The sequence below is a fragment of the Sylvia atricapilla genome, chromosome 1, assembly GCF_009819655.1.
Source record: "Sylvia atricapilla isolate bSylAtr1 chromosome 1, bSylAtr1.pri, whole genome shotgun sequence".
Lineage (NCBI taxonomy): Eukaryota > Metazoa > Chordata > Aves > Passeriformes > Sylviidae > Sylvia > Sylvia atricapilla.
In genome coordinates this window covers 68,707,270-68,732,216 of record NC_089140.1, presented here as the reverse complement: position 1 = coordinate 68,732,216, position 24,947 = coordinate 68,707,270, and the positions used below count along the sequence as shown (strand labels likewise).

General features: G+C 36.9%; 1 protein-coding gene across 1 annotated transcript in view; it reads left to right on the top strand.

Moving 5' to 3' along the window:
* Positions 1–24,947, top strand: part of EXOC2 (exocyst complex component 2) — a 127,139-nt gene that overhangs the window by 21,691 nt on the left and 80,501 nt on the right. Inside the window, exons 5-6 of the mRNA XM_066325892.1 lie at positions 9,217–9,330; positions 13,672–13,796. Of these exons, the coding sequence (XP_066181989.1) occupies positions 9,217–9,330; positions 13,672–13,796 (239 nt within the window). The remainder of the gene's footprint in view (positions 1–9,216; positions 9,331–13,671; positions 13,797–24,947) is intronic.

Here is a 24,947-nt window from a genome sequence, read left to right as displayed (position 1 = left end):
GTTATCTAGTTGGATGTTCGTTAAATAGAAAACCTGCCATGTTGTATTTTAAATGTTTTTTTCTCAAAGCAATAGAAATTGTGTTACTGAAACCTGAAGTTTTGTGTGAAAAGACGTAAATCAGAAACATGTAGATACAGGTAGGGAATAACCTTTCATAGAGGGAGAGAATTAGGAAGTCTTTGGGCAAGCATATCAAGCCTAGTTCGTTGTTCTTGGTCTCCAATTCATTGCAGGAGAAGCAGGAAGGTTATGGCAAGCACCAGTTTGAGAGACGTATCGCTGATCAGTATAGCAAGTAGTTGTGTGGAGGAATTGAGAGGTTACGTTGTGCAGAGGCAAAAGAGGAAAAGCCTGGTCTGCCCTCGTGCTATGTGTGTTGACAACACATCTCTGCCTATAGGTGAACATTCTGGGTTTAACTAAAGAATGCCTTCTCAATGGAAATTTTTCATCATTCTCTTGGTAAATTGGAGCAATGTGAGGTTTATTTCTATAAAATAATCTTTAATACCATATAGTTTAGCTAAACTCACATGTTTGCAAATACTTTGCATATGGATGGGGTAAGTATTGAGAAGTTGTACAACGTAGTGAAAAAAGGCAGTTGTAAACTAAGAAAGAAAAAGCAAGAAATTAGCAATAACCATTACTAGATATGGGAATACTATTCATTAGAAGTAATAAAAATTGTTAGGACGCTTTAAAATGAAAGACATCCTAATATGATCCTAATAGTACTGTTGTGTATGCAGATAGGATCTGCAATATTATGGGTCTCTCTTTTATTCATACTTTTGGTTTCTTCAAACTTTTTCTTTAAACATGTGCAAATTGGGATGTATTTTAATTTTGAAGCTGAAGCATTTGGCACTGGTCTAACTTGTTGGGATTTACAACCCTTGCAGCCTGATGGTGGATAAGTAAGGAAAAGAGTGCCTTGTATTGGTTATGCAAATAGTGGTAAACAAAAGTAATATTAATCGAGAAGCTCAGGGAAAAGAATAGTGAAACACAGATGTGATAAAATTGAATAGGAATAAACTATATAGGAGCACACTGAAGAGAAGGCAGAGGAAGGTGATTACACTACAGACTGAAAGAGAAAGAAGCCCTTCCTGTAGAAAGTGGTTATCAGGCATTAGCATGTGATACAGAAAATATATGCTGCAGCATAGGAATGATTTAATTGTTTTCTGGAGGGGTTTTGTTGCTTTTATTTTTTTTTTATATGGGTTATGCTTGGTTTTAAAGGTACCTTTTGTGTCTTTCTTAAACTTTTTATGGTACTTTGTCCAATTACAATATGTTAAAAAATTGATTGTAGCTTTTGAACCATTCAGGTGGATGTTTTCAAGGTGGTGCAAATGAAACCTCGAAATTAGAGAAAAAAGACCTTGTAATTAATGAAAAGAAGGGCTTCAGCACAGCAGTTTGCTAAATTATTAGGCATGCACAGCAACAAAAAAAATTATTCAGACTCAGTAGACTGGAGTTTAGTTGGGAGTGACTGAGATTTAAGTGAACAAAAGGTTTGAACTGTGAATTAAGTGAAATATGTAATAGTGGGTCTGACATTCTATTAATAATTAGAATACTGCCTATAGGTATATTATAGCAATAACATATATATACTCAAAATGTGCACTGAAATTCTTTTCATATTGAAATGTTGCAAGGATGCAAAAAATGCAACTAAGTATATACAGTCATCTTCCTGGATGTTCTTTTACATAGTCAAGATATTTTACATAATCAAGATATTTTAAATTTTACTTGTATAGTCAAGATATTTTAACTCTACATGTATACATAATGTTCAGGCCATCGTCCCTCAGCCTGCAGGTTTAGCAAGTAGGAAGTATACAGAATTGCTGGCTGATAAGTTCTTCACATTTTCCAAAAATTAATTGCAGTTCCTGGGTCATGTAATTAAGAATCTCACTTGCTAATAAAAAATCACTTATATTGTACTGGAATTTGAACTTGCTGGTTCTTCTGTTTCGGTGGTGGTGACCCTTGAAGTCAAAAATGTATTTGCAGAAGAGTATTTGCACGTTTGTTCTCCTCCCTTCCTAAAAGTTGCTCATTCATCTTCTAAAACACAGAGCTGATCCAATCAGATAAGAGTTTTTTGACATTGATGTAACTTAGTACCTATTGTGTGTATGCTGTGAGATACTCACTTGCCACCAAAAAATAGGTATAAAACACTTAATCTTTGAGTTCAAGTTTTTGATTTTTACTACAGGGTAAAGACTGATACAAAGGTTTAGTATCCTATCACTATCTTTATGCCTGCTTTCAGTTCAGAGGGGATCTGTGCCACCTTCCTTCCCAGGGAATATTCCTGGCTGTGGTGTTATGCAGATGTAGCCAGGACCCCTTACAAAAACATTGAATCATAGAATAGAATTACATAATCGTTATAGCTGAAGAAGATTTTCAGTCATTGAGTCCAACTTTTGACCAATGCCCATCTTGTCAACTGAACTGTATCCCCAAGTGCCATGTTCAGTCATTTCGTGAACACCTCCAGGGACAGTAACTCACTCCACCACCTCCCCTGGGCAGCCCGTTCCAATGCCTGATGACCCTTTCAGTGAAGAAATTCTTCCTGATGTCCAGCCTGAACCTCACCTGGCACAGCCTGAGGCTGTGTCCTTTTGTGCTGCTGCTGGTTCCTTGGGAGAAGAGGCCGTCCGGTCCCGGTACAATGCCTGGCACCATCACAGTGTCCTAAAGAGCGACTTCGCGTCTCTGAGCCCGAGAGTGCAGGATTGCAAAGGCACAACTAACGGCACTGAGAAAACAGGTTCCCATTTGGATATCCAAAGACTGTTTATTCAGGAACACAAACAGGAATAGAGAAGGGGTCCAGGGATGCAGAATAGGGACGCAAACATCCTTGAATTAAATGCAGGGACGAGAACATGGAGGGGGCCAAGAGCACAGGGTTATAAACGGGACAAATGGGGTGGATTTGACCATCAAGGTCCAATCGGGATAGGGAAAAGTGATGGAGAGGGGTAAATAGGAATCAGGAGGAGCCAACAGGGTAACAGGGTTGGAGTAGTGTAGCAAGACAGAGCCAGTGGGGTTCAAGGGAAGGAAGAACATTCTAGGAGGGGTGCATATATGGTGAACAGAGTGACATAAACTTAACAAACCAATATTACAAGGAAATGTAAGAGATATTAATATGTGGCATGGGAGGAAGGTTCTCCTCACCCTAATCTAGAGGTGTGTTTCTCCTGGTGGCAGGTGCCTGAGCCTCCACAGTCCCCCATCTGGCTAAAACATCCTTCCAGGCCGCCTGGACAGTAATAAGGTCACCTCTGACCCTCCTTTTCTCCAGGCTAAACATCCCCAGCTCTCCCAGCTGCTTCTCACAAAAGTTGCTCTCTAGACCGTTCACCAGCTCTGTTGCCTTTCTTTGGATGTGCTCCACCATCTCAATCTGTTTCCTGTGTTGAGGGGCCCAGCACTGGACACAGCACTCAAGGTGTGGCTTCACAGTGCTGAGTACATGAAGACAATCACTGCCCTGGTCCTGCTGTCACACAACTGCTGATAAAGGCCAGGATGCCCTTGGCCTTCTTGCCCATGTGGCCACACCTTGGCTCATGTTCAGCCTCTGTCAGCCAGCACCCCCAGGTTCTTTTCTGCCTGGCAGCTTTACAGCCACTCTGCCCCCAGCCTGTAGCTGCTTGGGGTTGTTGTGACACAAGCAAGATTTAGCATTGTTGAACCTCATACAGCTGGCTTCTGCCCATCAATCCAGTCTGTCCAGATCCCTCTGCAGAGTCTCTCTACCCTCCAGCAGATCAATACTCCTACCAAACTTGTTGTCATCTGCAAACTTATTTAGAGTACTATCAATCCCATTGTCCAGGTAATTGATACAGATACTGAACTGGACCGGCCCCAGTATGGACCCTTGGGGAATCCCAGTAGTGACCATCCAACAGCTGGAGGTGACTCCATTCACCACCACTATGGCCACATGGCCATCCAGTTTTTAATCCAGTGAAGAGTACACAAGTCCAAGCATTGGGTTGCCAGCATCTCCAGGGGAAGTCTTAAATAGCTTGCAGGAAGAATAAGTGTGCAGAGTAGTTGTCTCAGTATGAGAAATGTGCAACTTGGTGTGAAAATTCTGACCTTAGCAGCAATGTGGCAGTACTTGGATTGGTTTTAGCAGTTTAGTGCTCTTACACAAGATCATTCAAAATTTTGTACGTTCTGGGAGAGATTATATCTCATAGACGCCAGTTGAAATTCATTGATGAAAAAGTTAAATCTGCATGAGATTTCTGAATGAATTGCTTGTTCTGATGTACCACGTACTTCTTCCTCCTCCTGCACGACAAGTTCTTGTTTAACCAAAGGTTCCCTGACTCCTCTAACTACTCTGTCAGGCTAAGAAAATTCATGCTCTGCAAAACAGTAACATCAGTCAGACCTAGTGGTGGTTAGAAAATTTTTGATTAGTGTTTGTTGTTTTGCATGTAGCAGAGGTCACTCTGCTGGATCCGTCTTGTACATGAAAGCAAAGGCTGACATGCTAAGTACATTCCATGTACTTCTGTAACCACCCACTCAATACAGATGCTTCCCTCTTCCCACGCCAGCTTCCAAAACAGTTCGTCTGGGAGAAGGAAACAGATGATCTTACGCTGCCACCTAATGGTAAACATCAGCTTGCTGCCACGAGATAGGAAAAAACTTTCTGGAGGCTGAGATATTTAATTTTCAACGGTTTGTCTGGAAATGCAGTAAATTTCATCACTGAATGTGATGGGCCTGTGGAAACTTCATTGCAGAGATACATGTGAAAAAATTCTGAAACCTGCACTTCAGTAGAGTTCTGACTTTGTGACATGAAAAAGTAAAGTCACCCTGCTTGTTAGGCTGGTACATCAGCTGCAGCTACCAGCCTATAATCTCTTAGTAGATTTCTCTTACCACATTCTGCCAGTTCTAAAATACAGTTGCCACTTTGTTTTCATATTTCTAATGAACCCGCTGTTACTAGGGAGGAATTGCCAGAGTACACCCTTGTCTTGTTGCTGTTGGAGAGACCTTTGTTAACACCTTCTGATTTGTCGTGTTTAGTCTACACCAGTGTCCCTTATGCTGGTCTTTTTGCATGCATTATTAACACAGCACAGCTGGTACAAAGCCAGCTTCAAGGAGTCTGACTGGTACCAGACAGAGCAGAGAGTGCACAGCAGCTCTAGCTGGAGCTTGTTTATGCTGGTTGCTATTCAGAATCTGAGTTTATTTAAAGTTGTTCCTTTTGACCTTTTGCAAACTTTTGTAGAACTGAGCATCAAGTTACCTTTTGGTGGCTGTATCATCCCTTGGGACGCACCTTTAATCTACAAATGTTGTCATATATGCTGAATTATTACTATAAGCTAAATTCTGGGAGCAAAACAATTTTCGCAGAAAAATTACTACTTCCTAAACCGTATTCATTATCAGGCTTTGTTAATTAATATCTGTTGTGTTCTGCTGCTCTTACTTGGTTGTGGCTGTTTGATTTACCCATTGAGATTTCCAACTAGTCTCTGAAAAATATAAGTGCTGTGTATAGGCACAAGTTATCTAGTAGAATTTGTAAGAGCCTATGTTTCCTGTGCTGTTAAATTAGGTTTGTTGCTATTAGGCTATAAAGAACCTGAAGTTTGGGTTAGTGCAAGGAGGGACTTCTATTGATGGGCACTTGTGGCACAAATGAATTGATTGTACTCTACATATTTTGAATCCAAAGTAAATGTGCATGACCTTTACATCGAAGCAAGGACCACTACATCTAATGTTGTATGACTCTATTAACTACACTCAAAATGTGTTTGAGGGAAGTGAAGGTGTATAGTGGCTTATAACCAAATGTATTTTTTATTATACTTCTCATTATTATAACCACTGTGAGAAATCACAATTTCTTATGTATTTAAAATTGCTGCTGAAGCATGAATGAGACTATTTTAAAATGTTAACTACAGGTACCAGATTAGTTCTATTCTAGGTATAATGATGTGCCTAGCAGAAAGTACTAGTATACAAATCCAGTATGTGTACCTTTGCTGAAATTGTAAAGGCGGTGTAATGCATAGGGTTGTCAAGGGTGGTAAGCTTCACCCTTCTTTTTCTGAGGTTTTCTGGATTCAATTTGTGGTTCCCAGTTTCTTTTACATTATTAAAAAGTGAATACTTTTAATAATGGTTAAGTATTCTTCATGTAGTGATTCTTGTATAATGAGCAAATTAACAGAGAAATTATTTACAGTTTAATTGCATATCGTTGTGATCTAAGCTTTTCCTACTGGTTCATCTTCACCCCATAATGCGGAAAAGAATAAACCAGAAATACTTTCTCAAGTCACATATGGGCTTGTTTATTAGTAAATGGTAAGCAAGATTTAATGAGAACAACTTCCAAAACCTGACTTATTTAATTTACTTGTGAAAGTTAATGAGACAAACTTGTGTGTATGTGGAGTCAGTCTCTTTTTAGATGCATCTGGCCAGACATTCTAGAAATACAGTTGCTTTCAGTTTGAACATTTTAGTGTGCACTTTGTTTTGAAGACAGCTGTAGCAAGTCTGGGTGTAGCAAGCTGTAGCATATCTGTTAGTGGGAAAACTACTGGTAATGTATGGTAAATGTATGATAAAAAAAAGGATACTAAACCATAGAGTATAACATTGTTAACATACCTCACATGTTCACATTCATGTTTCTAGTCTGTTGTGACTATGTCAAAAATATGTCTGCACAGATAAAATCATTGTTAATTTATGGTTCTACACAAATACATCTGCTGGGGAAAAAAACCCCAAAAAACTCCTAATAACTTTTCAAGGCAGTCAAACATCAAACTAAAAAAAAATCCTACATTTGTGTCTGTCTGTCTGTAGACAAGATTCATTTGCAGTAATTGATTACAAGTCTATCTTGGTCTTTTTATATATACATACATTAAAAAATAGTTTCATCTTTCCCCCTAGAAATTGTATAGCTCATGTATAAGCTTAAATTGTCGTGCATATCCCTTATAAACCTCCAGTAATGAGTAGCATTTGGTAGTGGTATATTTGAGTGTGTGTGCTTTTGGTGTTATATGTGTCTCTTTTGGTTTTGGAGAACATGCATGGAAATTCTGAAAACATGAGCGAAATTCCACTTCTGCATTGATTGCATTTACTTAAATAATGCTTGCACAGTGTGTCCAAGTCTCCCCCAAAAACTCAAATTTGTTTTCTTGGTTTTGTGTTTTAGCATTAAAAATGAAGCTGTCCACAAAGATATCTCTATGCGTGCATCTAATATAAATGCTTTTTTGTACAGTTATACTATGTGTCACACATGAAGTACTATCCTTCAAGTTCATGTTCCTACTGGGCACTTTTGACTAATTTGAGGGTAAAATAAAGTATCTTAAATCATCTTTAAATGAAGAATAAATTGAATTTCTTCTTACATCCATCAGCATTTTCTGCTTACTATCATTTATGAAATTTAAGGTCATTGAAAATCCTGAATCTCTACTTATGCCTAGAAGTTTTATTTTAACATTGTCGCTTTTTCATTGAACACAGACAAATGTTGGGACCCTCCTTTATTCTTTTGCATTTGTTTCTCACACTATTTTTCCTGTATCTCTACTTTTCATATCTGTCATCACTTTTCCTTGCATCTCATTTGATTTTTTTCTGGTTTTTAAAAAGTATTGTTTCATGCCCCTGCTGTAATCAGGTGCTACTGATGAAAGACTTCTGTACCATGTCATTATGTACGTAGGTCCTTTGTACCTGCTGTGCTAATGGCCATTTGGATATGAAAAGAAACTTCCAGGAAACAACTCCTCTCTATATAATTGTACTTTTTAATGTGTCCGCCTTTAGATTTGTTTCACTTAATCTGCTGTTTGCTTTTTGTAATAAAAACAGCTTTAACTATCTTGAAACATGTTTAGATTACAGCAAAAACTAAAACTAACAAATCACTGCTTTTGTGTCCATTTAAATGACTTTCCATTTCTGTTAAATGTAATTCTTATAACTGGCTCTGGATTGATATTCCTACCCAAGTTTGCTCTCAAATGCAAAGTACGGCAGGTTTTCATTTGCATATGGTATACTTTGTGTAGCAAAGCTCACCTAACTTGTGAGCATCAGAGAGGGACTTCATTGTCTTTCGAGTTGGATGTTGTGATCCAAAAATGAAATGGTAAATTTTTTGAATGGATAAGAGTATTTCAGTCGAAAGGGACATAAGTCCAACTGATTGACCCATTTGAGGCTGACCCAAAGTGAATTTGTTTGTCACAATTAGTCTCTGAAGATGGGATGCAGCTGGTGGTGAAGATGAGGGGAGGGAGTGCACCTGGTGATGTACTGAGTGCTGGTGGAATAAATATGGCCAAGTGTTGAGTGTATGTCTGGACTGAGGGATAAAGATTGTCATGTTATCATCAAAAAGTGCTGTAGATAGTTTTATTAAGCAGACTTAAAGTGTATAGAGTACATTTTCTGGATGAGTATCTTCAAAACTACTTGTAGTTTTAAAAATGTTGTTGTAGTGAATCTGTTTCCACAAGGAGTTGGCTCCCATGGCGTCTTCATGCACTTGTAAGACTGAATAAAAACTAACAGAATCTGCTGACTGTCACTTGAGATGAGCCTGTTTTTCCTTTGTTTTGTGTACAGTGAATAGACAGATCAGTGTGTTCTGCTTTGCAAGAGAATTACTTTAACTCAGTATTATAGGTTTTTCAGTTTTTATATATAATAGAAGTATATTTTGTGTCTCTCCCTTTCATGTTTCTGTGTGACTTCTGCTGCTCAGGAATCAATAGACAATAATTGTGTGAGATCATTTACAAGCTGTCGGATTTCTGATGTCCTGCCATTTTAAAATTATATAGAAGCGTTTTCTACAGACAACTTTTCTGTCTGATGTGTAATAGTGAAATCAAAATGGTAAAATTAATTTTACTTGGAATAGATTTCAGTCTCTTCTAGTCATGTTCCATGTGTCTGTAATAGCAGATTTAATTTCAAGGTGTGTTACAAGTTAATGTTCCTATCTTATAGGGAAATGATTTGGTGTTTGTTGTTAATTTGGAGGGTTTTGTGACTGTTTTAATTGTTAACTGTTTGCAAGGCTATGTTTCACTGAACAAATGAATATTTCTTTTTCAGGGGCAGATTTCCTCAAAAAGATTTAGAGTCGCTGTTTCCTGGAATGAGCGCTGATTTCACAAGTGAAAACTTTTCTGCTGCCTGGTACCTAATTGAGAATCATTCAACAACAAGGTTTGTTGCTATCATATAAGTAACTGTTTTAAATGCAGGGCACTGATGGTATTTCATTATGCACTAGATGTGTCAATGGTGGTTTGCATTTACAGCAGTAGAACTATAGTCACAATTGTCCCTGGTGCTTTTGCTTGACCTGAAACTTTAATCAACCAGTTTGCTTATCTGCTTCTGAGAAAGATCTGATTTTAACCAGACCTAATTTATAATGGGATTTTTTTATCCCCATCCCCCAATGTCAGATGTGAACTGTCTTTCTTCAAACTTTAGGAATCATAAGTCAGTACGGCCTTGAGTGAAAACTCCGGTGTTAAGTCATGAACAGAGAACAGGGTATGGGCACTGAACAGTTAGTAAAATTGTTAGTATCAGTTAGGTTGTAGTTAACACTTGTGGAAAATGCTACAATAACAGAAGTTGGATAAGTAGGAACTTAGAGGTAAATCCCTTAAAATCTAGACAATTAAGATCTTAATTTAGAAATACAGTTATACTTGTATAACTGATAGTATGTACTTACATGAATGTATTATATAAATATATTTTTGCGTGTATAACTGAGTTCCAAAACTTTAATCTGCTTGTGTTCACATAATTACTGAAAGCCATTTTTAATAGAGAAGATGAGCTTTTTTTGTTGTTTTCAGCTGAATACTCTAATTGCTATTTTAAAGGGAAATACCACTTTACAAACTGTTTTAGTTTTATTTCCTACTGGTAGAAAAAGGTACAGGTTGCTTCTTCGTTTCAGGGGTGGGAGGATATTTGGTTTTTGAAGCTCCAGAAATAACCAGTACTCTGCTTGGGAAATACTTAAATTTGCTCTCAAAATGATGGCACTTTAAAGGTCCAAAACAGCAAGAGAATGTTATTACCTAATACACGTATAGTGACAGCATCTTTTGAAATCTTTGAATAAGAGGAGTTATTCTAAATTAATTCTGTCAGAATCTGATAACTTTGGGGATCAACAATTTTTTTTTTTTTTTTTTTTTTTTTTAATGAGTGGGTAACAAAGTGATGAAGAGTAAATACCTTTTGATGCAGGTCTTCATAAAAATTTTCTCTATGTTTGGCCCTTGGACTGTTCATCCATGTGGGCACCAGTAACACTACCCAGAGAGATGTAGAACAGATGACGAGTGATTGCAGACTGGAGACAACAGTGAAGAATGTGGGAGCCTAGGCATTTCCTCTGATTTACATGTGAGGGGAAAAGCTTCAAGTAATAGAGATGCATCCTGTAGATTCACAGATGGCTGTACCCCTGGTTTCAAAAGAAGCACTTTTTACTTCTGTAGCCAGATCCATGACTAAAGAACAAAGACTGCTAGTGAGAAATGGAATTCATTTGATAAAGTGGAGTGGGAGTGTGAGAGCATCTTTGCAAGCAGGTTTGCACTTTGGTGTCAAGAACTTCAAATTTGGAGTATCAGGATGGTGATAACAGCCTGCAGTTAAATGAAGGGATAGAGTACTACCTGTGAGTTCAGTGATGGCATTAAGAATGTTGTAGGAAGTTACAAAACTAGCTGGAAGTGTCTAATCTCAAGTGCCTTTACACACTTACGTGCTGTCTGAGAAACACAGGTAAGAGACAGAACTCCACGTGGAATTAGACAAACATACCACTGGAATAAAGTGGGGTAGCTCATGTACCTAGTATTTTGGGATGGATGGCAAGAGGCCACCTGATAAAGATACCCAGGAAAGAGAGCGACTTGACCTTCACATGAAGAACAGCTGGAATAAATGTATGGAACAGCCCTATGGAACAGGATGGTTGAGATCTTGTTCAGGAGTCTGGAATAGGTGGCATTGTGGTGGTGTGAGAAAGTGAACAGAATCTTCCTTAAGCAGCTTGTGAAGATTTCCAGAGAGCAGACCCTGGTTCTCGTACAAGACTTCTGACATGGCTGCAGTGTGGGCCTTCAGGAGTACTACTTCTGAATCTGATTCTTGCAGGCAAGGCAGGGGATGTGATAACCAGTGGCAGCTGTGGCTGTAGTGATTGTGAAATTATTGAATTCAGGACTCAAAGGGGTGTGGAGAAGACAAGCAGGAGAGTACACACCTGGAATTGGAAAGCAGACATACAGAAGACAATCCAGTGTTTCTAAAAGTTGACTGTCTAGTGCAATCATCGTGTGGGGTGTTTCAGCAGCAATGTGTTAGGTAAGACACAGAGATAATTATTCTGCTTGGCATTGTTCAAGTTGCAGTTTAAGTGCTCTGCCCAGCTATGGCCACTGCTTTAAAAAAGATGTGAGAGCTGAGCCGCAAGCTCAGGCGTGAATAAATATTGGTGGTTATACAGCTTGAATGAGTTAGATGCTTTTAGGAAAGAAAAACCATTTTTAACACTTTGTATATTATCATCTTAAGTATTTCATCCTTCTTGCTGAAAATTATTCCATTGATTTGTGTCTTTGCATATCTACATTTTCAAGTAATGATCTCCTCCATTCAGTGGTATAAAAAGTGTTAATTTGCGCTTTTAAATGAAATCTGGAGGGTTTTTTATATTAACTCAATTTATATTGGTTTATAAAATCCAAATCTTAGTGTTGAAGGTCCAAGAGCAGTGTAAAACTCAGCAGGAATAAATGCTCAAAGAGTAGGGTGAATCCAGTCATGTTTTGAATCTAACTATAACTATCTCTTTGAATAAAGAAGTAACAAAACTATTTTGGTTGGTTTTCTTTTTCTTCCCAATTCAAAATGTGTAGTCTTAATAAAATTCTGGAATTGTTTAAATATCTGTCCCGTATAATTTGTGCTGTTTTTCTGGAAACACCGCAATGATTTAGTTCTCCTCTACATAACCTTAGCTATTGGAAATGGTAAATGTATGGTGCACTGACATTTTGGTTAGCTTATGTCTTTTTTTTCTTTGAAGGACATTCTTTTTAAGAAATCAGTGTAACATCCTTTTTACTAATTCTTTTAATCTGGAAAGATCCTGTTGAATAGAAATAAACTATTTGACACACTGTTAGATCATCAGATAACATAAAACACTGCTTAAAAGGAGAACTGTACAGATTTTTGTTATTATGAAAATGCTGCTGGTGAGTACTTCTCATATGCCCAAGTGGACCAATCCAGGTCATGAGTAATGTTATTTCTGTCCAGCAGATGGAAACAGAAAATTAGGCAAAATGTGACATCATCAGTATAAAAAGAAAAGCGCTTCTATGTGCACCAGTGTGCTTTGTCTCCCAGCAGGTGGTGATAGCCTTCTAATTTCCTGAGCTGAAATTTGGGTTGTTATCTTAATGGGTCTTTTTGTACCAGCTCTTTTTAAAATGGGCAGAATATTGATGGAATTGTCTTATGTCTTAGTTTTCTACTTCATTGGTCTCTCACCTCACAGAGGTGTAGTGAAGGTTTTGGGTTGGGGTTTTTTCTGTATTAGGGAGGTTGCTTTGGCCTGCAGCTAGGAAGAAAGACTTTAGGATGAAAATTATTTGCTATATTTGTATTTCTGAACTTGTTCACAGTGATGGTTTTATAGTTAACCAAGTGATATAACTACTGAGGTCATATTAATCATCATCAACAAAAAAATTATCTACAATTAATGAAGATCTATTCACAACATAAGACTTCTCAATTAATTGCAGGTGCTTGCAAAAAGTAAAGATGTGAAATCAAATGTAAATCGGCAAAATTGAGAAATACTAGGAAACTAAGATAAAAAGAAAGCTACCATACCAACAACAATGATGAGTTGGCAGTTAATATTGCCCTTGAAATGTCTTTCAAAAGTATTTCAGCAGATTACTGATAAATACCATACCTTCATAAAGCAGGAATCTGTTAAGCTTTTCTTTATTTTGCACTAATGTTGTGTTCAATTCTATTTGTACAAACAAACATAAAAATATTAAATTAATTCAGAAGCAAAAGTGAGAAAGGCTTCTGAGTAAAGCTGCAGAGTTAAACAAATGCTATTATTATAGAGACTTCTAATATCTCAGTAGTTAATCTGTGTACTAGGTGTAGTGAATTCTACTGTCACCTATTTAATATAGTACAGACAGTTAAGAGCAATGCTGCATATTTAGAAGAAACATCTTGACTACTTTGTGTTATAAAGAAATCTCTTCCATCACAAGTGATAAGAGCTCTCTATTTAGGGCTGAAAATAAAAAACTGAGATCTTTGTACTAAGAATAAACTCTCATTATTGAAAAGCACACTTATTAGCAATTACTTCACCCCTACTAGTTGTTCTGAAAGCAAGCGTCTTTATTTTCAAAATAGTTTGTTCTGTTTATTTATTAGCTGATCTTATTGTTTAAATATCTCTGAGGTTTTCTTGTTTGTTTTCAGTTTTGATCAGCTCAAAACAGCTGTTGTGAATTTGAAGAAACAAGCCAACAAGAAAAATGAAGGGAGTCTAGCTTATGTGAAAGGAGGTCTCAGCACATTTTTTGAGGCACAAGATGCTCTGTCAGGTAAAGATGCCTTGTACTTACTAAGTACAGTATAAAAGAAAATACTTATGTGCATACATGGTTGAATTTAATACTAAAAATATTGTTTCTCAGTGTTCAGTGTATTCACAGTGTATTCAGTGTATTATATTCAGTGTATAAAATTGTATAATCTGTGTTGTGTTGGTCACAAGCTAGAACAGGCTAGCTGATTGATGTGTTTCATTTGCAAGAGATGTTACCAACTGGATCTTACAGGAATTGAAGGCATTTGATAAAATTGCTTAGATCACAAATGCAAGAAATAGAAGTGTTAATCTGGAGTTAATTTTAGGATGACTTGCAAGCTGTAAAACCAGAAAAAACCTTGATTTTATGATGCCTTATTCAATAGATGGTAAAATTTATATGAACATCCCAACACTTGTTACATTGGGAAATCAGAGAGTCTTTCTGTTCTGCTTGCCATTGGGAGAATGCAGCACACTAGTGAGATTATCATAGTTGCCATTTATATATATATATTTATTGTATATAAGACACACACAGACACACTCTTAAAACATCAAATGTCTCACAGGTCAATGTAGCTCATTGGGAGCTACTGTAGTCCTGTCTAGTGAGGCTCTGGTTTGGATGAGACAGCAACAGTGCCCAGGAAACCATCCCCAATAGGGTTTTCATTTACCACTCTGCTGATTATCCATCCTGGTCGTTGACCCCTTTCGCCAAAAGCTAATTAGGTTCAATAACAAAAGTATTAAGAATTTAGCAGAAAACTTGAAGAATGTGGTGGTACTCATAGGAAGAGATTCTAAGAAGAACCATTATCTGGCATTCTTTCACCTTTTTAAGCTGAATTTTCATTAAATGCTAGGAAAAATAGTAGGCTTTCCCTGTAATTCTTACACATCTTGAAAATATTGAAATCCTCTTTTTTTTTCTTAAATTGTCTCAAACATAATTCCAAATAAATATTAAAATATGGCTTGTTTTTCACAACCAATTCTGCTTTGCATATGAAATATCAAATACTTTAAAAGACTGAGAGTTCTGTTTTCAAGAAGGTGCTGGTATGGATAAAAAGTAGTGCTAACAGTGTTACTTAGTAAGATCATTTTTTGGATCAGCAAGTATTTAGTAAGATCTGAAGAAGGATAAGGTAGACCATAAATGTTGTGAGGTTTTAGAAAAGCAGAGCACAACTGAGTAATTTTCTTTTGTTCTACCCTTTAGTCACATTTTCCCTTTGGAGTCTGATTTTCTGATAAATGAGGAGGTCAACAAGCAAGTAGTAATGTGAGAAATGTTATTAAAATAATGGTAGGGAAAGCAACCTCATTTATTTTATCAACTACTGTAGTTTCAATTTTTAAAAAATTATAAGCCGTAATATTGTTTTGCATCTTTTACCTTTATCAGTGTTATTTTTACCTAAAAACAAGGTTTATCAGTGCAGTCCTTTAGCTAAATTATGAACTTGGGATGACTCAAGTGGTTCTTGATGTCACTTTTTGTCTGTAACCAAAATGGCTTGGCTTTGTCTTCCCCTCAGTGATCTCCCTTTAGTGCTCAAAAGGAAGCAGACTTTCTTTCAGTTCATACAGTGAATTCAAGTGGTGTAACGGAAGAATGACCTTGATGCTGTTGTAAAAGAAAATCGAAGCCTTAAAGCCTCACTCTTATAAATTCAAAACTGTACACTGAAGTTCAAGGGCAACATCAATATAATACTTCAGTTTTAAATTCTGAACCCAAATTCTTAATGAGGATGCAGTACAGGTCACAGCTGCCTTCTGTAGCATTTTAATGTACATTTCTCTTTTGAAATGTCATATTAAATGCATGTGAAGAAAGGATTTTGCTTCTTTTCAGTCAATAAACCCACCCTTGTGGCATATGAATTTCAGTTTTGAATGCAGAACTACTTATTTGACTGTTCTTCCTCCTTATGCTGGATATTTAAGATATTTTTGAGAGAGTATAGCTGGAAAAATTGCATAACTTTCTAAAGACTTGAACTTGTGATAGGTACAATCAACTGTTAAATTGGATGTGGTTTCCAGTAGCAAGAAGAAAAAAACTACTTCCTCGGTGCCATCGTCCAACCCTACTGCCAGATGTCAAAGCTTTTTCCTGAACATTTGATCACTAAAGTTTTCTCAAATGAAAGATGCTGAGAATTAAGAGTAAGCATTACTAGCTTTATTCTAGAGAAACAGCTTAGATGCAGATTTAAAAACAACAACAAACCAGCAAACAAACCTCCCCAAGGAAATATCCCCCCTATTAATTCTTCAGCATGCAGTTATGAAATTTAAGCTTTATAACAGAAGAGCATTAAATTTAAAATATAATCTGGCTAGGCAATGATTGTGCAAGATGATGTGATGGCACTTTTCTGCCCTTACACATGTAAGGGCAGATTTTTATGTCTTATTTTCTCCTTTAAAAAGTGCAACTAGAATTTGTGTGCGTTTCAACAAAGCTACATGAGGAGTACTTTATATTTGGAAGCTGAACAGTTGTTTCAGCACAAACTCTTGGGGACATAGCAAACTTTTATTATTTGATGCTCAGCATACAACTGTCACAGATGAAAAGTAACTCAAGGGAAAAAACCCTTACTGAATACATTTTGTCTGTCTTCCAATATGATTTAAAATTTTCTGAGTTGGTTCATTTTGCTTTTTTCTAAACTCTCTTGCTGTGGGAAGTTTTCTGAAATCTTATTTATTTTCTAAAGATATGGGGGTTTTGTGGGCAAAAATTTAGACTCTCAATTTTCCCCTCCAGATGTCTTAGAACACATCTTCTAACCCCAGTGGTTATGCTTCATGAACTGCAGGTCTGTTGCATTGTAGTTGTAGAACGAAGCTACTTGTGAGCAGTTATTTCTTAAATCTCCCTAAATTAGTACAGGATAACTTCTCATAGGAGGGTCACATTAGGATGTATAACAGTTCCTTCTCAAGTTACTTCCTACTCCTCTACAGCTTTTATGCATGCTTTTAAAAGTCATTTTCATTTAACAATGTTTGTTTCAAATATGTCACCTTGATTAAGGAAACTCTGAATTATTGATTATTGTGCAGCTTTTTTCATTAGTTAGGACCAGTAAGTTCTGTCTGATCTTAGGTGTACTATCATCTATTACACATTTAAATTACTATTAATATTTTCATAAATAAGCAATGGAAAGCATAAAATGTTTATGCTAAGATGTTTATTGTATTTTGTGATTTAGGGGCTGTTTGCTAAGAAAATAAGAGCTCTAATAGACCAGAAGCCATCCTTGTTTGGTTTAATTTCTGGGAAAATAGAGCAGCCTTATCAGATGCCCATGTCTCTCTGCCTGTTAGCTTGGCTGACAGTTTGACAGTGACTCTGCAGAGGAGATGTTCAACAGGAAGTTTGTTTCGTCAGCTGAAGGGAGCTGTAAACTGAGCTGAGAGGGAGCAGGGTTTATCTCAACTTGACCCACTTGTCAGAGTCAGTGAGTTCAGCTGGTTCATTTCCTGTAATTCTAGTTGCAGCCTAGAAAGTAGCATTCCTGAAAGGGTGGCTGTTTATATGTAGTTAAGACATTTTTTATCATCATGAGCAAAAGCGAGTGCCACACAGAAGTCGTTAGGAAAGTTAGCAAATAAATTTTCTTTCAGTATATTGTTTTCTGGAATGCTCTTTGCAGCGAACCTAAGGCTGCAGTTTCTTCTTATTTAAACAAAAGAAGTAGGGAAATGACTACTTCAGTCTCTCATGTACACAAAAACATGTACATACGACATCTCTGTTGGCAGGTACAGGAGATGCTGTAATGTCTTTAAAACATAGATATCATAGACAAATTTGAGATTTAGATTTGGCTCCCTAGTTTGCCATGGCAACATTTTTTTTTTTTTTTTTACTGCAATTACAACTACAAACACTTTTTTTGTGAGTTTCAGGAAGCCTGTACAAAAAAAGCACTGCTGGATATTACAGCACTGTTCCTTTTCCCCTTTCCCACTCCTGTTCAGATATGTGGCCTGTGGGAATACCTGCATGATAGGGACCTTGGACTATATATAATTGACCTTTTGTCTACTACCTTTCTTAATACATAAGCTAGGATAGAGTGGCTGAAACTAACTGGCTGAAATTGTCCTAATCTGGCCAATGCCTGGGTTTTTTTTATTTTATTTGGATTTTTTTTTTCTTCCTATAGACTATTTTTACAGTTCATTCCCTAAGGCTCATTCTTAGAATGAGCATGTTAGTGATCCAGGATTGGATTCAAGCGAAATAAGTCTGTGCTGCTGCCATTATGTCTGTTAAATTCATTTTCTCTGAAAGTAAAAAAAAAAAAAAAAATCACCTGAGCTATATTCAATTCTGTGCCAGACTGGGAATTTGAGAAGCTAAAAACTTACTCTAGTCTGTCATAAATGTGTCCCTTTGCTTCAGACTTCCAAGGAGTTTTGTTGCATTTGAATTTAAAGAGGTTATATAGAGCCAACACAATTTTTCATTAGTGATTCTGTTTGCAAACTAGATTGTTGAATAATTTTGAAATTATTTCCTTTTGTCCAGTTAAATACTAGTGCATGACTGGTTTTGCTTGGTAGTGTGGCATAGTATACCAAGTTTTGCAGTTGTTGCTTTGTTTTGTAGCAAATCTAATTCACAGTTTTGCTTTAATTTACTCTCGTGTATATTTTTTCAAATAGTATGAATTTTTGTTAAACCTATGAATTTGGATAAATCAAATTCAAATATATGATTGCTACCTAAATGTTGGGCAAGTGATTTGGAATGTCTGGAATAGCTGTTTATAATTCTCTGATGAGATTAATACTGTCTTCCTCATCCTAATTCAAGTGATAGAATATTGTCTTTGCAGGGTAAGAACAATCTGCTGTTACAGCTAGTGATTTTAAAGATGATAACTTGCAGGGCATAAGAAAGCATAGGGCCATGGAAACAAACTGGCAAGAATAAAAAAATGATGCTGCTTGTATCACATACATATCTGAGAGCGTATCAGTCACTTCAGAGTAGCAGTTCCCCTGCATCTGTGTGCCCCATAGTAGGGGCAAGTTAGATTATTTCTAGTTAAGAATTATGATCATGCCTCCATGTAGTCATCATGAAGCAATAGCTGATGTGCTGTTGTCACAGGCTATAGTGAAAATTCTCTGCCCAAGCCTGTACCTGCTTTGTGCTGACTGCTCATGTAGCTTCTTCATCAGTTACTGTTTTAGACAGCTAATTACTAGCAGAAATTCTCCAAAGGGATGCAGTTTTGGCAGCTCATAGTTACTGTGTGGCTGTTGTATTTTATAAACTTGGGGTTTTTTCAGGTTAGTTAACTTTTTAACTTTTTTTTGTTTGAATTTGAAAAACAGTATAGCATGTAGAAAGAGATATTGCGATTTTCAAACAGCAAATTCTGCAATTGATTGCAAGTGTGCAAAAAAGTTACCTATGATTAAATTTGACCCAAACTTATCCTGCAAGACATAAAACCACATTAATTTCATGCTAGGTTATTCCATTTTGATTTCCATACTACCTTTTAAATGCAACATTTTAAAGCTGCTTTTATTTTTACTATTTTTACCTTTCACAGATGCAGAAAGTTAGTGCCAGTAAAGACAGAATAGCATGTTCTGTACTCTTTAATTCTGAAGTGTTCTGGCAAAGGCCTGGATCCAGTCCTGGATTTTTTCATGCATCTATAGGCAGAATAATAAGCCACATTTTTCTATCTATTTCCAAGATATTTGCCCATAGATATCAGACTTCCTTTAATATAAGTCCATCTGAGAACAAGTTGTCTCGTCTCATAATGTTTTTAGAGTAAAATTTTCAGGGTCTATAGACCAATAAAGACACACTTCCTAGAACTGTGCTTTAGTTCCGTTAAAATACCATGTTAAGTCTGTCCATTTTCTTTGACTTTTTCCACTGTGTTGGTTAACAAGTTTGAAGAGGTAAATGCTAGAGAAACGAAACACAAAATGACTACTTAAGACAATACTGCATTCGGTTCAGTATTTTGTCATTTTTGCTAGGATTAATAATGTTAACCAAAACAAAGCCAAGTTTGCTATGCCAACACAAAAATATCTAGAATTCTCAAGGGGCACTGCAGGAATGACCAAACCAAATGAGACTTCATGCCGTTAACTAATGGCCATAGGAAAAAACTGGTTTTGGTGGGGTTTTTTTGGTTGGGGTTTTTTTTTTTTTTTTGGATTTTCATATGTGGAGGTGGGCAGAGCCCCGGCTGCTCTGCCCTGGAGGGAGCCAAGCTGAGAAGTCAAGGAAGAATTTCACAACTTCAGCCAGAGCACCTAAGACAAAGACAAACCTCCTAGCCATGGCGACCTGGCTGGAGACCCATGAGCCCCCTCGGGATTTTATGTAGATCTGTTACAATTGATTGGTTCTGTACCCTTTTCCTCTCACCCTGGTGTCCCATAAAAACCTCTGAGTTTCCTCTGGTCAGCAGAGGTTCCTCGTCCCTGGATCCCTTTCGCTGGTACCTTCTCAATAAAGTACCACCTGCGGAAATTCCATACGAGACCTCTCTCTCTCTCTCACTACGACCGGCTAAAAGAGGGGCTAACTCACAAGGGCATGAGCTAAGAGCACTGAGCTGAAATCACTGAAAGCTGAAATCACTGAGCTGAAAAATCACTGCTCTGCCCGATGCTGAGAAGCCCCTCTGCCAGCTGAGGAGCGCCCTGACCCCCCAAGGAGCTGTTTCTAGCGAGACATCCTTTGGGATGGCTGTGGCTCTCTGGGTCCCAAGCGGCAGACCCCATCCACCAGCTGGCATATTCATAGAGTAATGTATTAAGAGTTCTGTTCATGGCATGGTGTCTTTATTGCTTTCCACTTTATATGCAGCCTTACAGTCCTGTTGAATCCATTCAGAACAGTTTTTATCTTACATAGGCATACTTAATCAAAAACCTTCTTATATTTTGATAAAATTACAAAAAATCATTAATCTTCCAATAAAGGAACCAGAAGCATTTCTATTCATGCATTGGGCATGAATCCTGGCAGTGTTCTAACGTGGCTTCTTCATTCTTCTATTACTGTTCTTTGGTTCCAGGTTCTTAGTTATCACATGAGATCTTCAGAAATACTTTGCTGAGTCAGCCTTGCCCTTCTTGTATTTTTTCCCCACCTGTTTTCTGCATCTGACTAAAAGGATGTGATTTATTTCAAGTACTTTTTTCTTTAACCACATTTCTGTGAAAACTAGTAAGATTTTCAGATATACCAAATACATTTCTACCCAGCCTTTAGTCAGAAAATAGTAGAAAATGATCATGTGTGTTGCTTTGAGCTGAGTTAGTTTGAGGAACTTTTGAGAATGCCACGCCTGGTGCATATCTCAAAATATGTTTTAAAAAAATCTAATGAGGAAATCAAGTATGAAACTTGCAAATCAAAAGCTGCATGATCCTGGCAAGTGTGGATTAATTTACTAGATTTATAGTTGCCATAAATCTGACAAAAAACCCAATATCCTTTCTTAGATTAATTTTTTTTTCAACACAAGTAGCAATTAATTAATTGCAGCTTATTTTAATACAAGGTCGGTACTATGGCTTATTTGCCAGATTGAAATTTGCATGTGTTCTGGTGTATTTAGTCACAGTTAGAGGTTGTGAATTTTAAACTTAGTTTCTTCACTATTATTAATCAGTATCTGCCTGCAGCTGTGAAGTTTGCAAGGCTTTAAATATTCTGACTTAGCTGGGAAATGTGAACACTTACTGGCAAAGATGATACAAAATACAGTTAATTATCTGGCCTTAGTTGAAGCATCCAGATGTAGCCTTTCCTCATTTTTATTTATTGTATGCTTCTTACAGTAAAGCTCCTAAAAATAAGGAACAGATTGTGCTACATTTCCAACTGCTTTTCCAACTTGTATAGTTTGTGTCAGGTAAATCCAGGGTAACTGGCAGTTCAGGAAAAATTCCATCCATTCTTTGGTTCAAGCCTTCAAAGACCTGAAATTTTCTCCTTACTCTTCTTATTGCAGCCAGTGAAGAGTTGAGGGTAAGAAGTTCCATTTGAAGGTAACCTGGAGTACTGGGTAGTGTGGGAAGACTAGGATGGCCTTCCATCTTCCCTTGGCCATATGCTCCTTTCCTTATACTGCAGTGCTGCCACTGCAGCAAGGCAGTGGGCCAGGGTTTAGACAAGCTCAGTGATGAATAAAGCAACATTTCTTCCTTAGCGAGTTAGTTTTGCATCAAATGATCTCACTACAGCTGCCCTGCAGCTGCGTGATTGCTAGATCCAGCAAAATGAAGCCCTTTGGGTACAGGAGAGCAGGGGTTGTCCCAAACAGTATCATCCCACTATTGGACAGATTCAGCACTTTAAGAGAAAAAGATAACTTGAGTGTCTCTAGATTCCTTCCAAAGATTAGGTCTGCAGATACTTTTCTTGACTGCATGTAGTTTCACTTCTCTAAACTTCTAAATCAAAGACTTTTTGTCTGGTCCCCATGGAAGGAACATGCACCTAGCTTTTTCAAAGTCATGCGATGCAAATGGAGTGTGCTCAGACTTCATTAGAAAGTCTGTGAAATCATTGTGAAAACTTGAAACTTTTTTTCTTTTGGAACACAGTGAATGTACCTTTTGCTGAATCTGAATATAATGTGTAAAAATAGCTACAGTAAACAAAGTAGTTTAAACATATAGAAGGAAATATAACAAATTTGTTGTGTGAACACAGAATAATTTAAGTAGGTTTAGACTTTACAGAATGTCCTAAAATACCTTATTTCAGACAATGGTTCAAAAATGCCTTTTTGTTTACATTCCTAGCTACATATGTTTAATATGCCTTTATCTGTACTGTGCAATGCTTTCCAAGTTTCTGAAACTTAACACCTCGGTTTATTTTTATTTTTTTTGCCCCGCTGACATACTTTTCTCTGTCTGAAAGTGCATGGTGAATTGATTTAATAAGACCATTCTTCCTGGGTTTCCAACATCAAAATTTTCAAACTAAGATTCTTGAATACTGTTTTCCAGGTTTCTATGCACAAAAGCTACCAATGTGAAAAAAAATTGTTTTCTGCTTTCTAAAAGGAAGAGGAGGGAATATTGCTATTGTCTGTTCTTTTCTAAACAAGATGAGAAAGACAAGTGTTTGGGGAAAATGTATTTTAATTTTCAGCAACTGGTTAAAGATCATGATATTTTAATCTTAATATTATCATAATTTCTAAATAAGCTGCCTTCATAATAAGAAGCTACATTTCAAGACTTTTTGAAAGTTCTAACACGGTAAATAGTGCTCTTTTAAAACTTATGTACAAGAAAGAAGTCCTCATAATATTTTACCTTTTGCTGCCAGTATGTATGCTTTGGTAGAGGTTTAGATATTACAGGGCACTTTGGGGAATGCTTAAGTGTGCCTCCTTCAGAAACTACGTGATGTTGAATTGGTCAGCATTGGTATGTAATTAATGGTTCAAAAATGCTAAATTTTAAAAATCTGAGGCAGTATGTAATTTAGATTTTTATCCATGACTATTTTTAACGTATGTTTCAAAAGTATGTTTTGTAGAATGACTTCAATATATGTGAATTAAAGTCATTACAGTTCGAAGTGATTCCAATAGTACTTGCAACATTTGGCTTTAAAATGTCTTTATATCGTGGTCGCTGTTCTGCTGAACTTGCTTTCAGTATGTAACTTTAATTGCACTACAGTAATTGGCTGCCTCTGATTGAAAATTATATATAGAAACTGAATAATGTCAGTAGAGCCACTAATGTTTGTGTTATAGAATTTTGGAAGTATTCCTGTTGGTGAGTGCTGTCCACATTGTACACAAAATATGTGCACAGTTAACAATGCACCATCTTTTTAAGATAAGTGCTCTGTGCTTAAAATATGCAAGAATCTGTTAGTTTTACATCATTTTATGTAAAAGTTGATTGTCCTAAGAAATACAGTGTTCTAATCAGATTTTTTTAACTGCTCTGATGACTTTAGGAATGAAAATAGAGTTGCTCTTGTATTTTCACAAAGGCAAGACTTCCTGTAATTCTTTGTATAGGATCAAGGGATTGAAGGGTCAAATCTGGACATTTGAGAATAATGTAATTTTCCTTCCTTTTTTTTTTAATTACATACTGGTGTTATTCACCTCTATCTTCCCCCAATGAAAATTCCTCCTTTGAAAGAGGCTGGAGACTATAAAGGGCCATCCTGTTTCAGAATAGCCACCCTCACTCACACCTTGCAGTAGGACTAAGGCCACAGGGTTCCTGTCCTTGTTCACTTGTAGCTTGCATCTACATGGCATGGGCCAGTAGGGATGGCACTAGAGAGGAAACCGGTTGGCAGTGGCATATCTGTATACACAGGATGTGCAGTTTATGGCAATATTTCAGATCTAGTTCAAATTCTACTCAGTGGATCGGATTCCAGGCATTTCTTTCAGCACATCAGTTGGAGTCTTAGAGTGCTTCTTCTAATGTTGTTTCACCTTAAAGGAATCCAGTGGAGGAGCTTAGGTTGCTCTGCCATACAAGCCAGAGCAAGATAAGCTGGAACAATTGAGAGGCTGCTTTCAGAACTGTATCTGTGTTTTGAAATAAAATATATCATTACTTGCTTTTTTCAAAGCACTGAGTATCACTGTTTTCAAGGGTAGCTAAGCTTCACTCCATTCTACTGAAAACCAGCAGAAAGCAGTAGGAGGGTTTTTTTAAGCCTCAAATATATCTAAAGCAATAGGAGCTGACAGCTATTTGATAGAGCAGATTTTACACATTAACAGTAAAAATTTGAAAGGAAAATCATATTTTATATGTGCTGCATATATACAGAAATAATACCTTAAAAGAGAGAAGCTGGCTATGCTGAACAGTAGAAGAAAGAGGGAGGGCTGTGTGAGAGAAGGGAACTAAAGAAAGGACTACGTAAACGACATTCACTGTTCATATTTTCAGACTAAGATAGTGTAATCAGGCTGTGCTGTTAAGTCTCCCCCTCCCTGGAAAAGAAATTTGAGTAAATTATAATAAAAGAACAAATGAGTGCTGGTACTGTATGTTTCCACCTCCATTAGTAATACCACATGAAAGTAAGAGTTTGGGATTTTCACATTTTAGGACAGGAGAAAAAGACCATCTT